This window comes from Macrobrachium rosenbergii, chromosome 22 (genome assembly GCF_040412425.1).
Source record: "Macrobrachium rosenbergii isolate ZJJX-2024 chromosome 22, ASM4041242v1, whole genome shotgun sequence".
NCBI classification, from domain to species: domain Eukaryota; kingdom Metazoa; phylum Arthropoda; class Malacostraca; order Decapoda; family Palaemonidae; genus Macrobrachium; species Macrobrachium rosenbergii.
The window spans coordinates 14,392,743-14,408,530 of NC_089762.1; the positions used below are offsets into that span (position 1 = coordinate 14,392,743).

General features: G+C 37.8%; 1 protein-coding gene across 3 annotated transcripts in view; it reads right to left on the minus strand.

Annotated features, from left to right (window-relative positions):
• LOC136850591 (interferon regulatory factor 4-like) overlaps positions 1-15,788 on the minus strand; it is a 281,743-nt gene that overhangs the window by 8,957 nt on the left and 256,998 nt on the right. For 2 of the 3 annotated variants that reach the window (XM_067124257.1, XM_067124255.1), the window contains 2 exons: positions 1,190-1,424; positions 898-1,020 (listed from right to left, as the gene is read on the minus strand). In XM_067124257.1, the coding sequence (XP_066980358.1) occupies positions 898-1,020; positions 1,190-1,418 (352 nt within the window). In that variant the 5' untranslated portion in view covers positions 1,419-1,424. Of the gene's footprint in view, positions 1-897; positions 1,021-1,189; positions 1,425-6,327; positions 6,468-15,788 lie in introns of those variants that run through there. The other variant, XM_067124256.1, reaches the window with a different exon arrangement.

The following is a 15,788-nucleotide window of genomic DNA, read 5'->3' on the forward strand; positions in this document are numbered from 1 at the left end:
ACTGAGTGACCAAGAACAGCACTCAAAGAACAAAAATAAACAGAGAGGGCAGAATAAGAGAACTCTCATTTTGAAATCGATGATTTCAAAATCATCGAAGGAAATACAAGATTTACACAGTTTAGTTTAAGAAGGCGTATTGAACAGTGTAACTCATAACATAAAACAGCTGGTTCTATCAATGAAAAGTCTTCTGCCTCTCTGTTTATAGCTTCAGCTGTTTCGTTGTTCTTTGAGTGGTGGCCTTGGTCATTCAGTTTCCATATTTTGAGGTGTCAGGTTGGATTTAATTATACGTTTCTATTTTTAGAATATATATTTAATCTACTGTTAATTCTCTTTGCCGAGTCATTTGTGCTGATTTTGATCGCCACAGTTTTTGAATTTTAGTCCTGATGATGAAGCCATGCTTCGAAACGTTGGCTGGAATAATCTTGAAGAATGCATCACTTTCTTTTCATCTTCATATATATATATATATATATATATATATATATATATATATATATATATATATATATATATATATATATATATATATATATATATATTATATACATATATATATAGATATACATAGATATATATACATAGATATACTTATATACATACATATATGTATATATATAGATATTATATATATATATATATATATATATATATATATATATATATATATATATATATATATATACTTACATATATACAAACATACATACATAATTACACACACACACACATTATATATATATATATATATATATATATATATATATATATATATATATATATATATATATATATATATATATATATATATATATATATATATACACACACACCGAATAATAATGTCGCTGGCAAAAGTTGATTTTCAGGACAGTACAGGAATCTTACCAGTGAATCTGAAATAACGGAATTCGTCCTGGGAGGCTGACACCCTTTCCACCGAGGGAGACTTATTGAGTGCCATGCGAAGACTCTGCTTTAATTCGACGGAGGACAAATTGGCTGGTTTCCCTGGGAAAGAGAGCCCATTAGTGATACTTAAATGAAGCAGTGAAATTAATATTATCTGACTCTTAACTAATGAAAATTTTAATATCATCATTATCATTCATTATTATTATCGTTGTTGTATGTTTACCAATCTTCACGCACGGAACAGATGATTTGGAGAGCACCATACCTCTTGCAAGTGCCCAGTATCTGAAAAGCGCTGCGTCATCATGCGTAAATGCCCCTGAGCTCTGATGTGTCCAGAGTATCCTGAAGACACCTTCGTTGCGGTTCACCCACTGTATGACGTGACCTGCCGGGGCGTGGTCGAGGTTTTGCCGCAGAAACTCTTCTAAGCGTAACTTTCTTCTTGTCTTCACACAAAGGTCCATTGGAATGTCGTACTGTCCTGGAGACATGACCTCCTGTGAAGGAACAAATAAAGGTCTGTTTTCTTTATCAAATTAGAAGACTGAATGGACAAAAATTGTCTTGTAGCACGAAAAACCTAGCACAAAGAAATCCTACTTTTCTTCAATATCACTTGGTCAGTCTATCACAGTAAAACAGTTCCCTTCTCCCTAACTAAAAAAAAATAGATAAGGAAAACAGAAGGCCAGATAATAAAAAACTTTTAGATTCCGGCAACAGACCAACTGAATTTAAAGTACGTAAAAAAATTAGGAAGCAAAATGCAAAAGCGCGCCGTGGTTGGAACCTCTCTTAGGTCGGGATAAACTCTGCCACGGGTGATCAAGTTTCATTTATTATCGGCTCGAATACAGGTTTATGGAATAATACATATTCAAAAAAGTCTGAGGAAGTGGAGAAGTTGAAACGTCATTTTTTATTATTATTATTCATTGTAGCTATCAATTCTATACACTGACACACACATACACACATATATATATACGTATATATAAATATATATTTATAAATTCTCATAATAATGCGATGCAGTTTAAAAAATTCCACAAAAATGCATATAATAAAACTGAAATTTCTTGTCAAGCAATATTTTCCGATAGCGTAGCATTTCAAGATTTTGTGAAAAAAATTATAATTAGTAATGTTTACACACAAAAGCGCATTATAACACTGTGTTGTATGTATGTATGTGAGTATATATATATATATATATATATATATATATATATATATATATATATATATATATATATATATATATATATGTAATGTAATTTACAATGCCCTCTTAACTTTCTCGAATTCTTCGGGCTATTTTGGATATGCCAAGAGCCTTAAGATCCAAAAAGCTCGAAGAATTCGAGAAGTTAAGAGGGCATTGTGGCTATTGCAATTACATATGTATCTGGTAAAAAGTGACTAGTAGATTCTACATATATAATGTATATATAAGTGTATGTATATATATATATATATATATATATATATATATATATATATATATATATATATATATATATATATATCAAACGGGATGGCGAACAGAAATGCTCTTGAATAGTCATTTGATTACATGTTTATTCCCAACGTTTCATAATCCATGATTACATCATCAGGGGTTCTAGAAAAAAAAAGCATTGACAATAAAAATTATAGAAAAAATATACAAAGGCAGTCAGAACATAGAAAACGACAATCGACTTAAAAGGGAAATTTTACACAAAGGACACCGAGGAACAGGCAAAACACTGAGAAATTAATTAAAACAAATAAAACATATTAAAGAAAATAAAAATAAATTATATTTAAAATATTTATATTTTAAAACACTAAAATTTAAAATCACATTAAGAAAACAAATAAATAAATAAATAAAAGTGACTAAGGGTATGGAGCCAACCTGTCAGTACGACACAAATACAGAAAAGGAGGTGTTCGAAAAAGAAACAAAACAACAAAAACATTATTACTACGACAGGTGTAAAGGAACAGCCGAAGTCTGAGTGTTCAATTTCGGAACAAGCTGTTTTATCATCAGAGATCGGAGACTCGAGTATTGGTAGTTCCAGTTGGCTTGAAGCTCGTCCAATTATGCAGAAATCTTTGCTTTCGATGGGAGTTTTACAAAATTTCTTATGACTTCTGATGTTGGAGTGTTCGGGGTTGGAGATTTCTACCCCTGTACGAAAACTTGACCCCTATGTGAAAATATGGGTATTTTTAGAAGTCTCCGAGTGGATCCCACATAAATCCCCGAGTCCCGCTTGGGGCAAGAATACTTATACACCACTCCGGAGGGAGGACATCGTAGCACAAAGCTGACCCTTCAGTTTCAAAAATTTTACTACCACGATTTTTAGAAAAAAGACTTTTACAGGATTAGGTGCCATTTTTACAGTTATTGCTTTTATAATTTTAAGAATAATTCCGTTGCGACTCTCTTTCACAGGACCCTTTCCCTCACCTCTGGTTAGAAAGCTTTTCATGAAGTTACCTTTCTTTTAGAATATTTTAAACTCAATTGTTTTCCTTCAAAGACAGTTTTTAATAGCCTCAATAAAATACTTAACAAGAAGTTTTTCACTGAGCGTTATACTCTTACAGTGCCCAAACTACGCTTTTATGTCAAGTTCCCACTGTCATGATGTCCATTTTAGAAAAAAATTTACGAGCATAATTCAAAACATTTGCATGTTAAACTTGTTCCTGTCAACCCCCTAACTATTGGCCCTATTTTTAAATTTAAGGATCAGCTTTGTGCTACGATGTCCTCCCTCCGGAGTGGTGTATAAGTATTCTTGCCCCAAGCGGGACTCGGGGATTTATGTGGGATCCACTCGGAGACTTCTAAAAATACCCATATTTTCACATAGGGGGTCAAGTTTTCGTACAGGGGTAGAAATCTCCAACCCCGAACACTCCAACATCAGAAGTCATAAGAAATTTTGTAAAACTCCCATCGAAAGCAAAGATTTCTGCATAATTGGACGAGCTTCAAGCCAACTGGAACTACCAATACTCGAGTCTCCGATCTCTGATGATAAAACAGCTTGTTCCGAAATTGAACACTCAGGCTTCGGCTGTTCCTTTACACCTGTCGTAGTAATAATGTTTTTGTTGTTTTGTTTCTTTTTCGAATACTTCCTTTTCCGTATTTGCGTCGTACTGACCGGTTGGCTCCATACCCTTAGTCACTTTTATTTATTTATTTATTTGTTTTCTTAAACTGATTTTAAATTTTAGTGTTTTAAAATATAAATATTTTAAATATAATTTATTTTTACTTTTCTTTAATATGTTTTATTTGTTTTAATTAATTTCTCAGTGTTTTGCCTGTTCCTCGGTGTCCTTTGTGTAAAATTTCCCTTTTAAGTCGATTGTCGTTTTTTGTTCTAACTTTGCCCATTGTATATTTTTTCTGTAATTTTTAGTGTCAATGCTTTTTTTTTTAATTTTAGAACCCCTGATGATCTTATCATGGATAATGAAACGCTGGGGATAAACATGTAATCAAATGACTATTCAAGAGTATTACTGTCTGCCTTCCTTCCCGTTTGATGTCTGTATTCGGGCATTCCTGTCCCTTGCTCATTGGTGTGTGTGTATATATATATATACATATATATATATATATATATATATATATATATATATATATATATATATATATATATATATATATATATATATATATATATATATATATATATATATATAATAGAGAGAGAGAGAGAGAGGGCAGATGGACAGATCTATAGATAGGTAGATAAATAGATAGATAATTATAAAGGATTGAAGTATTGTCATTGGAAATATATGGTTTTGTCTTATTAATTATGTTTTTACGTGACTTTTAAGTAGCACAGAACAAATTATAGTATAGATGGTATATATATATATATATATAAATTATATATATATATATATATATATATATATATATATATATTATATAATTTATATACATAATGTATATATATATGTATATATTATATATATACATATATACAGTATATGTATATATATATATTTATACATAGATATACATATATATTTTGCGTGTGAATGCCATCCATACTATAATGTGTTCTATGCTATTTAAAAAGTCCCGTAAATCATAACTAATAAGTCAAAACCAATTATATTTCCAATGACAATACTTCAATCCTGATCACCCGAGATCAGGACTGAAGTATTGTCAATCTTACTATATGGCTTTGTCGTATTAATAGTATTTTATGGGCCCTTATATTTATATCTCTATCTATATATATATATATATATATATATATATATATATATATATATATATATATATATATATATATACATACATATATATACACAATATTATAATGCGCATTTGTGTGTAAAGATTACTAATATAAATTATTTTTTCGCAAAATCTTGAAATGCTACGGTATCGAAAATAATGCTTGATATGAAATTTCTGATTTTATTATCCTATGAGTTTTTGCGGAATCTTTTAGACTACATCACATTATTATGAGAATTTCTAATATTTTTTGCTATACATTGTCCTATTTCATCATTACAGCTTTGTTATAATCGTAATGCCCTTCATTATAGCTTCACTTGAGATACCATTGCATGGTATTGCTAACTTTCTTTACATCTCTGAAATTACCTCAAAATTCTCTTTCATGAGAACTGCTTTTTTACTCTTTTGATTGGGAACAGACGGAACGGACTTTCGAAAGTATTGCTGAATGTTCTGAACGCCAGAGATCTGGGAGTGAAAAATAAAATGCTATGATTACAAAAACAGCAATTCCAGATTAATCTCTAGTTCTGAGGGCGTTGTTTCTTAATTTCCCGATATACAAAGGTACGCGAATATGTTCGAGCAAAGAAGTGGACATTTTTGAAATATTTGTTTATGAATTTAGATTACAGAAGGTGGTAAGCTCTGTTGTGATTTGACTTAATCCTTATTATCTTTTGTAGTGGTCTCAGGCCACGCTCTTATTATCTTTTCTGAGGATTTTGATTGTGCGGATTTATGTTTCTGAAGTCTGACGAAAACACGAAGTTTGTTATTGAACCCTAAATGGTTCATTAACTATTTTGGGAGATGTAAATGTAAATCTCCTTCATTATTTTCTGAGGAAATGTTTACATAGTGCTCCTGCAAGTTGTTTGCTACAGAAATGGGAGGAAGGTCAAGAAAGTCTCTCTCTCTCTGAAAGGGCCAGTTTAACTCATTCTTTTTACACCACGAAGTTTAGATTAAAATTTAAAAGTTCACTATGGGTGGTTGGTGTAAACTATACACATTCCCTGCATTTGTATATTGTCCTGAGTAAAAGGAATGTGACGGAAAGAACAGGGAAAAGACTGGGGTTCACTAAGGAATACTCGGGAGGAACAACTCACAGTAATGTAAGAGATGCCGCTCGGTTTCTTTCTGAAGAAAGTCTTCTCGTTTGACCCCAGGAGAGTAAGGGTTTAGCAGCTGATGCTCTGGCGAGTTTAGTGATTAGAAAGAAAATGTTTCATTCACGCGTTTGCTCTTTATACCCAAGTTTGGTGGCCTCCGGAGACCCTCCCCTAGTACCTCTTATCATTAATGCAGGAGAATCGCTGATTACAGATGACTCGGTGGCTTATTTGTTATTGCCACTGACTGCGCACATGAACTGAACTACTGTCGTCGGACTACCTCAAATCTTTTTCAAAGCTGAGCGCTTACTTTCTCGTGCCTTCCTCGTGGAAGACACTCCTACTGGGTTTCGAGCCTTATTTGAAGTCTGTGTTGACTTCATATTAATCTTTAGGACCCTGTTCGTTGCCATATTAAGGCGTCAGTGCCTAATGACGTGTTCTATCATTTTTTCTTTCTTCTCTTTGCTAGTCGTCGTACCCCAAAATAAACTCTATTGACATGAAACTATCCTGACTTCCAACCATGCACATTCATTATTACTGATGGCATTTGTCCGCAGTATATGCGTTGATTGTTTTTTAGTAAAGAATGATTTGTATTTCGTTATTTAGTGAAGTGTTTCTGGCATCAGTGACGAACCTTTGTGACACCAAAATACTGTTTAACTCATTTGTCCTTAGTTCGGCCAGTCAAGTCATTCTCCTTATCATTCCTAATAACATCTTGTTAAAAATAGATTTTTCTTTCTAAATGAACAGAATTTTCCTTCGTGCTTTTAACTGCGAGTTGCACTGAAACTCGTGTGACAGAAGGCTGTCGAAACTGAATGAAAAGAGTGTGAGTTTTCTTCAACACCATCATTTCACTTCATCTGAGAAACTAGTTTATCATTATGCCGATTGTTCCAATGGTTATTCTGTTACACTGACCTCAGTCCAGGCAAGTTCTGTCAGTTTTCATAAATCCTGTGGCGGAGGGAACACGGATGCCAGGATTGGCGCCCACCTTTCCGTCAGCGTGCTGCAACAGCATTTTTTTTTTTTTTTTTAATTTATTGTTTGTACATGTGGGCTACTCACTGAACACAAACTCATAGTGACCTAAGTCAACCTAATCTAACAGCCATAATACTATAATATCAGTTCATAATAAACTGACAATCTGATGCTTTCAGCTGCGAAATATTTTGCACTAGAGTTATACTCTCATTTTATCATACAGAAAAAGCCACATTATGCTATATATATATATATTATATATATATATATATATATATATATATATATATATATATATATATATATACATACATAAACACATGTATATACATATATAAATATATATATATATATATATATATATATATATATATATATATATATATATATATATATATATATATGTAATGTGTGTGTGCGTGTAGTGTCTATGTATGTATGTCTACACTTGTCTACAGAATATAGAATTTAGACCAAAGGCCAAGCGCTTGGAGCTATGAGGTCATTCGGTGTTGAAATGGAAACTGACAGTAAAAGGTTTGAAAGGTGTAACAGAAAGAAAACCCCAAAGCAGTTGCACTATGCATTAATTGTGAGGAGAGGGTGGAAAGTAAGATGGGAGAGAGATTATGAAGGTACAGCTAGCTATAGCAGCTAGGGGTCGGAGGAACGTACAAAGAACCTTAAGTAATGGCTACGGTGCACCAATGATGGGGCTACCCCCTCACGGGGTACACTTGTCTACAGACGGTGCAGCCGATGGCTGTTTTTCACCGTAATTTGATATTCTGCGAGGAGTTGTATCCTGACCCTTTAAATGTTAACCTTATTTTTCCTCAGACGCTCACTTTAACTCGACAATTTCGAAGGCCGAGCATTAAAACTTGAAAGAATAGGACGATAATGGGGAAACCAATATCCCAGAGCATCACTTATGCTATTACTATGCACTTTACGACAAGAGGAATCATACTCTGGTCTAACCAAATCAGTGAATTGGCCGCCAGAAATCTTATAGTCAATACGTCTTAAGTTTTCCTGCAACTAATCGAAGCAGTGCTCTTCATGTTGATCGATTATGAAAGTGTCATCCACATATCTAAACCAAAAGCATGACCAATGGTTGTCTGATATCAGAGGGAACTATTCAGGCTATTATTACCTTATACGAATTGGCGAAAGCATTACAGTGATGAAATTTCTCTCTAAAGATCTGCATTAAGTCCGAATAAATTAACGAACTCTTGTAGGACATTGTGTGAACTCAAGGAGAAATAAAAAAAAAAAAAAACGAGAAAACCACAGATATCAAAAAGTAGCAAAATGTCGGTGACAACGTTAGCGTACTCCAGGTAAGCAATGGTGGTCTGAATGTATTAAAGAGTTACCCTGATCCAAAATTATTAATAAGAAAATACCCGATGACGAATATGGATGTCGGATGACTACTGTGCGATGTTTGGAATGAACATCTGAAGGATAAGGATCGAAATATCTGCGGAGCGTGCGAGACTCAACGTTTTGAGCGTGTATAAACACAAACTTACTGATAAGCGATTCGAGATATGAGACACTCCTGGACTCTGCCCAGTCACTACAAGAAGGCAACATCGTTGCGTCAGCCCTTATTCGTTGTGGCCCTGGCCCACAGGGACGACCACAGACTACCAAAATCAACCATCAATTCTGCGAAGCAGCACAGAGCCCCAGAGAAAATGTAAATAATATACAAAGGGCCGACAATACTGATGTTTTCGTCTTAAATGAAGGCAGTGAATAAAAAAAAAAAAAGTAACTTTCAGGACGAAAAACACTTCCAATGCCGTACCAAAAACCCAATCAACGACACTGAATCATGTGAGATCTAGCAGTGCCTCTCCTCCAACCCAATCATGGGCGCCGACTACAGGCTTGGCTACATTTACAATAGTATCAAGACCTAAAAGCCCGATGTGATGGTTGGGGACTTTTAACAACCACGTCTACTAGGACTGAAACTGCAGATCCTGCACTTGAGAGGCGCCCTCACGAGCTGCGCCTCAGAATATAATGGCATCTAGCCTCCCTTACGACGATCAACTAGATTACAGTAATCTGAATTAGCATCAACCAAACGCCTTGAAGCTTATTATAGGCACCAGCAGTCACCAGTGAAAATCATGATTACGACACCGTGACTCACTTTCCCTTTGTCAAAGCCACACAAATGCCTCTTTAGCTCTCACTAATACTTTGTAATCAATAAAGTCGTTCATTACGAGTCCTACTGCCTAAGGAAGAACCGTTAATGACCTTTGTGAGGCTCCCTTTGCAACATCGCTCTTTGTACTTTTGCGTTTGTAGAAGATGAAAATACCCCACTGTTCCCACATCTGCGAATACCTAGGGAGATGAATACAGGCCAGCTGTTGAAAGATATACGTTGCACAGAAAAAGGAATAATACGACAAGTAGAGGTAGCGAAGTATTAACTGAACTCTGCTGAGGCAGTCATTACTTTTATAAGGGGGCTTCCCTCCTAATTAGTATTATTATTAGTGTTATTAACTTGAGGTCCAGACAGCGGGCTTTTGAAATATATATTCCTAGAACTATTTGTTCTCGTATATCATTTCTTCCATTTGCAGTACGTTTCCTCATCTGAGGAAGCCTTCTTCATTCCTACGATTCTGTCTCATTAAATCTTTGTCTTTTGGTCAATTTAACCTAACCGTACCGCTTTTTCTTCGTGGTGTCGTTCTTTTTCTCTTTAGGAATGTCTATACAAATTGAAAACAAAAGTTTTAATTCCGCAAAAATGTTTTAAGTTTGACCACAAATAACCAAATGATTAATATTAATCTATTCTTGGTGCCCGCAACAAAGAGTTGCTAACCTTGTACCGAAACAAAACAGAAGCATTTAAACTGAGAGCAGTTGAGCACAGTGAAGATGAATTGATTAAATATACTCGCTAACACTCTTCCTGATTCCGCACTTTATCAAAACACAGATAAAGTCTTATACGCATACTGCATTACACAGACATAGAAACACAAGTACGATCTTCTCTCTCTCTCTCTCTCTCTCTCTCTCTCTCTCTCTCTCTCTCTCTCTCTCTCTCTCTCTCCGATTCGAGTCTCCGGCCGGCTAATGAAGAATTAGAGGAATTTATTTCTGGTGATAGAAATTCATTTCTCGCTATAATGTGGTTCGGATTCCACAATAAGCTGTAGGTCCCGTTGCTAGGTAACCAATTGGTTCTTAGCCACGTAAAAATAAGTCTAATCCTTCGGGCCAGCCCTAGGAGAGCTGTTAATCAGCTCAGTGGTCTGGTAAAACTAAGGTATACTTTTCTCTCTCTCTCTCTCTCTCTCTCTCTCTCTCTCATAATGGAACAAATGAGAAAATTCATTATTTCCTAGAATCATATGGATTAATGGACAAAAGTAATGAGAAGTAAATAAATGGACAAAAATAATGAAAAGTACATAAATGGACAAAAGTAATGAAAAGTAAGAAAAAACTATAGATAGAAATTTGATGTAGACACATACTTAGTAAAAATCATGACGAACGTCTACAGTTGGAAGGATAGGACTTCAAAAGATGCATTTTTGGCTTCTGTGCAACGCAAGGAGCCCAAAATTATGATCCTTAACTCAAAAGGATTCCAACTGTTTTTCTTAAAATTTTTTTTTTTATGCTGTTATATCAGTAAAGTTTAACCAGTCTGTGGAAATCATAGGGCATCTAATTTTTGTTTTAGATTTCATCTTCATTATCATACATCATTTGGCTCCCAAGCAATTAGGGAGCAATGCCAAAAGTATCTTACTTTTGCATTTTAGACTTATGCCTTTGGAGGATTCTAATGAGCATACCAACATACAGATAATATCTCTATATTATATAGTATGTATTTAGGTTTCTACCTAAAATTGGGACAGAGACTGAATCTAGGAATTTTCGGGTAAGAGGTGAAGAAACTTCCAACTGGGACTTTTAAGTCATGAAAGAATCTGGAATCAAAGTACTTGCACAGTATCTACGAATTACTTGAGCAGGCTAAACACCTTGCTCCACGAGTCTTATCAAAACTGCTGGAACAACCAGAGGCATGTTTGAAAGCTATTGATTAAAATTACCTCGGAGAATACGGTGGAAATAAATGCACAACAATGCACTATATAGAAATAAATTTCTACCTCACATTAGAATTGTAAGACTGAACACAGGGCCTCTCAGGTATGAGGTGGGTTAATCATAAAAGAAGCTGAAGTCAAAGGAATTACTTGGGGATGCTGAACACCTTGCACCAGTGTTGCCTAGTTTCCCAGCCAAACAGTGACCCAGGTGATAGTGTTTAATTTGAATTACCTTGTAGGGTCCCACATAGACCAACTGTCCATCTTACCTGGCCATCCGAACTCATGCCCTATGGGCATTCACTCCTCACAACATGCATCTCCTGACATGCGTGCCAAACACACGCATATAAGAAACACAGCCGACACCATATATCCTTTTTATGTTTACTGTCATTCATAATAATGTCACGTCAAATGTATCATTCCTATTAAAGGCAATACAATGTCAGCTTTCCAGATATATTTGTCAGAACTCTGTTCACAACTTGTATATAGAATTATGTACCATTCTCCATTCTCAAACAAACACAGTTGACTGTATATTAATTTCTATTTTGTTCGCCTCGTGTCAGGCACTACATTTCCACTTGCAAGAGCCCTTGACCTTTCAGTTTGTTGTTTCGAATAAATTATCAAGTTTGTAGACACTGCCCCTTACTCACGCCTTCGCTACATTGGTGACCATGGAGATGACCAGCCCAGCCAGCCCCAACAATGCTAGCCTCTCCAGCGACAGCATTGCTGCCGTGTCCATACGTCTAGCCACCTTCATGCCCCACAACCCAGAAGCTTGGTTCTTCAGGGTGGAGACAATCTTCCAGGTGAAGAAAATCACCTCCTCAGCACACAAAGCAGACACTGTCCTTGAATTCCTGCCAGACGACGTTTTCGAGCAAGTCGCAGAATGGCTTGCAGAACTTAAAGCACCAGTCACCCACGAATCACTGAAGGACCAGCTAAAGTCACCCTTCAGCATGCCGCCTGCCCTAAGAGCAAAGGAGTTCGTGGGCAACCTAGGGGCAGCCATAGGAGACGAACGGCCATCGCATGTCTACAAGCAATTGTGGCAGCTGATAACGCTACCCACTGCAAATGGCCAACCTGAGTCAACCCTGGACCTTGTGAGAGAGGTCCTCCTTACAAAACTGCCCCGCCAAACAGTGACGGCAATGCCCAATGCCTCCACCATGCCCATCGAAGAATTCTTGAGTTTGGTCGGCACAGTACACAAAGGCCACAGAACAGTGGAGCCCACCCAGTCACCCATAGCAGCAGCAGCATGACGGTTCCAGCTGTCAACTGACACGGTATCCAACAGCGGCCCAGAGGAACCAGCTGCTCCCACCCAAAAGCAGATCTTCTCCAAACAATACAACAAGAGAAAGACCAGGCAGAAGAAAAACAAACCACCAGAGGGAATGCGCTTCTTCCACTGGAGGTTTGAAAGGCCCACAAATGTGACAAAGGCTGCCTGTTCTCAAAAAATATGTAAGAGGTTCGCATCAGCAACCCAAACAACTAAACGTCAGCGGTTAGCAGACCAGTTGCCTTGAAGAGAAGCTGCGCCTGCTTTCTGCTGTCTTTCTTCCAGGTACAAATGCAAAGGCCCAACATGCTTCTTCATAAGGAACGAGAGGTCAAAGACAGAATTCCTCGTTGACACTGGGACATGCAAATCATTCATGCAAGCCAGCCGCATGAACAACTCAACCCCGCCCCACCCACCAACATCCACATATCCACCGCTAGAGGAGCACCACTCAAGATATATGGGAGGCAGACCATGAAACTGTCATTCAACAGGAAAGGCTACAGCCAGACATACATTACAGCAGATGTAACATTAGCACTTTTAGGAGCGAGACGTCCTAAAAGAGCACAACCTGCTGTGGACATAGCATCAAAACAACTGGTCCCAAAAACTGTCCCTGCATCATCACTGCAACAACTAATAAAGCAACCCACCACCGTATTGTCACCACAACAGCAGATACAACAAACTGTACCCATTGCATCAGCCACCCGACCACCAGAAATACACCGCCTCCTACAGGAGTTCCCAGAGGTCTTCTATGACGACCTGCAGCACGATTTAAATAAACCAGCAAAGCACAACATCCAGCACCACAAAGAAACAGGTCCCCCCATCCATACCCACTTCAGACGTTTGGCCCCAGAAAAACTCGCCTATGCAAAACAAGTATTCAGGGAAATGGAGAAAGCAGGAATATGCCAGAGAGCCCCCCAGCGCATGGGCATCCCCCCTCCACATGGTACCAAAACCTGACTGAGCATGGCAGCTGTGCGGAGACTATCAGAGGTTAAACATCAAAACAAAGCCCGACCAACACTCACTGCTGAGCATCCGACACCAAAACAAATACTTCCAAGTTCCAGTAGTGAAGGAAGACAAAGAGAAGACAGCGATTATCACCCCCTTTGGCACCTATGCGTTCAATTACAGCTGCTTTGGCCTTCGGAATGCGAGGGGGCAACCTTCCAAAGACTAATGGATGAGCGCCTGGGCTATCTTCCCTTCTGCATTGCCTATGTCGACAACATCCTCATATTTAGCCCCAACCCCAGGCAACACCTAAAACACATTAAAAGGGTGCTACAAATACTCAAAGAAAACAGACTTGTAGTAAGGGAAGACAAATACAAGTGGGAAAAAATGATGGTGGAATCCATGGGACATCAAATAAGCCTAGACGGCGCTAAACCACTCCCAGCAAAAGTAAAAGCAATCACAGACTTCCCAACACCAACCACAATCAAAACAGTACAAGAATGTTTAGGACTAATTAACTAGTATCATCGATTTATACCCAATATTGCTAAAGTCATGAGTCTGATATATATATAATTGTTTAAAAAGAAACCCCAAAATTTATGTTGGTCAAATGTACAAGATAATGCATTTTTATTGGCAAACCAGGCAATGACCTCTGCAGCAACATTAATCTTTCCTGTACCCCATAAGTCCCTCACTTTGATGACTGATGCATGTAACACGGAGATGGGCACGGTACTGGAGCAGGACACAAATGATTGTCATCGACTGCTGGCATTTTTCAGCAAAAAGTTGACGACAGTGGAACAAAAGTACTCCACATCTGAGAGAGTGTTACTGGTAGTCCAAAAAGCCATCTGCCACTTCCACCACATGCTCAAAGGATGGCCTGTTTGTCATACAAACGGACCACCAACCTTGGTGCACACCTTCACAAAAACCACAGACCTGAAGGGGTCTCCAAACACTGTGGCTGATGCACTGTTGAGAAACAGTGCCAATACCGTCCAGGCCGGGATAGAATATCCCGAAACAGCAGAGGCACAAAAAGACAATGTGGACCACCCTGCCCTTATGTGGAGTGACCTATCTATTAACAATGGAGAGATGACCATTGCCTGCAAAACAAGTTCTGGATGCCCTCTCCCCTACCTGTCAGCAGGTCTCAGAAGGAAAGCTTTCAACCTCACCCACAACCTGTTCCACTCATCAGGTCACGCAACTGCCCGAATTGTAGTGGAACGGTAAATCTGGTGGGGAATGAAAACTGACTTCAAAAAGTGGACGTGAGAATGCCTTCCATGTCAGACGTCAAAATTAATGAGGCACATAAGAGAGCAGAATAGGAGAGTTCCACACAACACACCGCCATCTCCCCCACATCTACATCGAAATAGTGGGTCCTATACCCACCTCCAAGGGATACAGATGCCTGTTCACCATCATCGACAGAAATACCAGGTGCCCAGAAGTAATACAGATATAGCATCAGACAGCGGAGAGTTGTGTGAAAGCTCTCATAGGATGGGTCAGCAGAACATCATGAATGACAGGGGGGCCAACTTCACATCCAGTTTATAGGACGCCCTCACAGACAGTTTGGGGACAAAGATAGTACACACAACGGCCTACAACCCAGAAGCCAACGGCATCGTCCAAAGGCCTACACCGATCATTGAAAGCATCACTCACCACCAGATGTCAAGGCGGGAGTTAGCGAAAGGAGTTACCTTGGGTCCTACTGGGCCTGAGAACGTCACCACATGCAGCATTCTACGCATCTTCAGGAGAAGCCCTGTACGGACAAGCATTAACATTGCTGGCAGACATCTTTCAACATCCAATGAGCCCAACATCCATAAAACATTTGAATGGATAATGCTGGCCAAGATGACTTACGACATGGACAAAAAAGTGTATGTCCCCAATGAACTGCAGAACGTAAAATAAACATTCATATGAGTGGCCGCACAAAGAGCCCTCTCTCCCCAGCCTCAGCCTACTCGGCACCATACTGGATCATGCAAAGA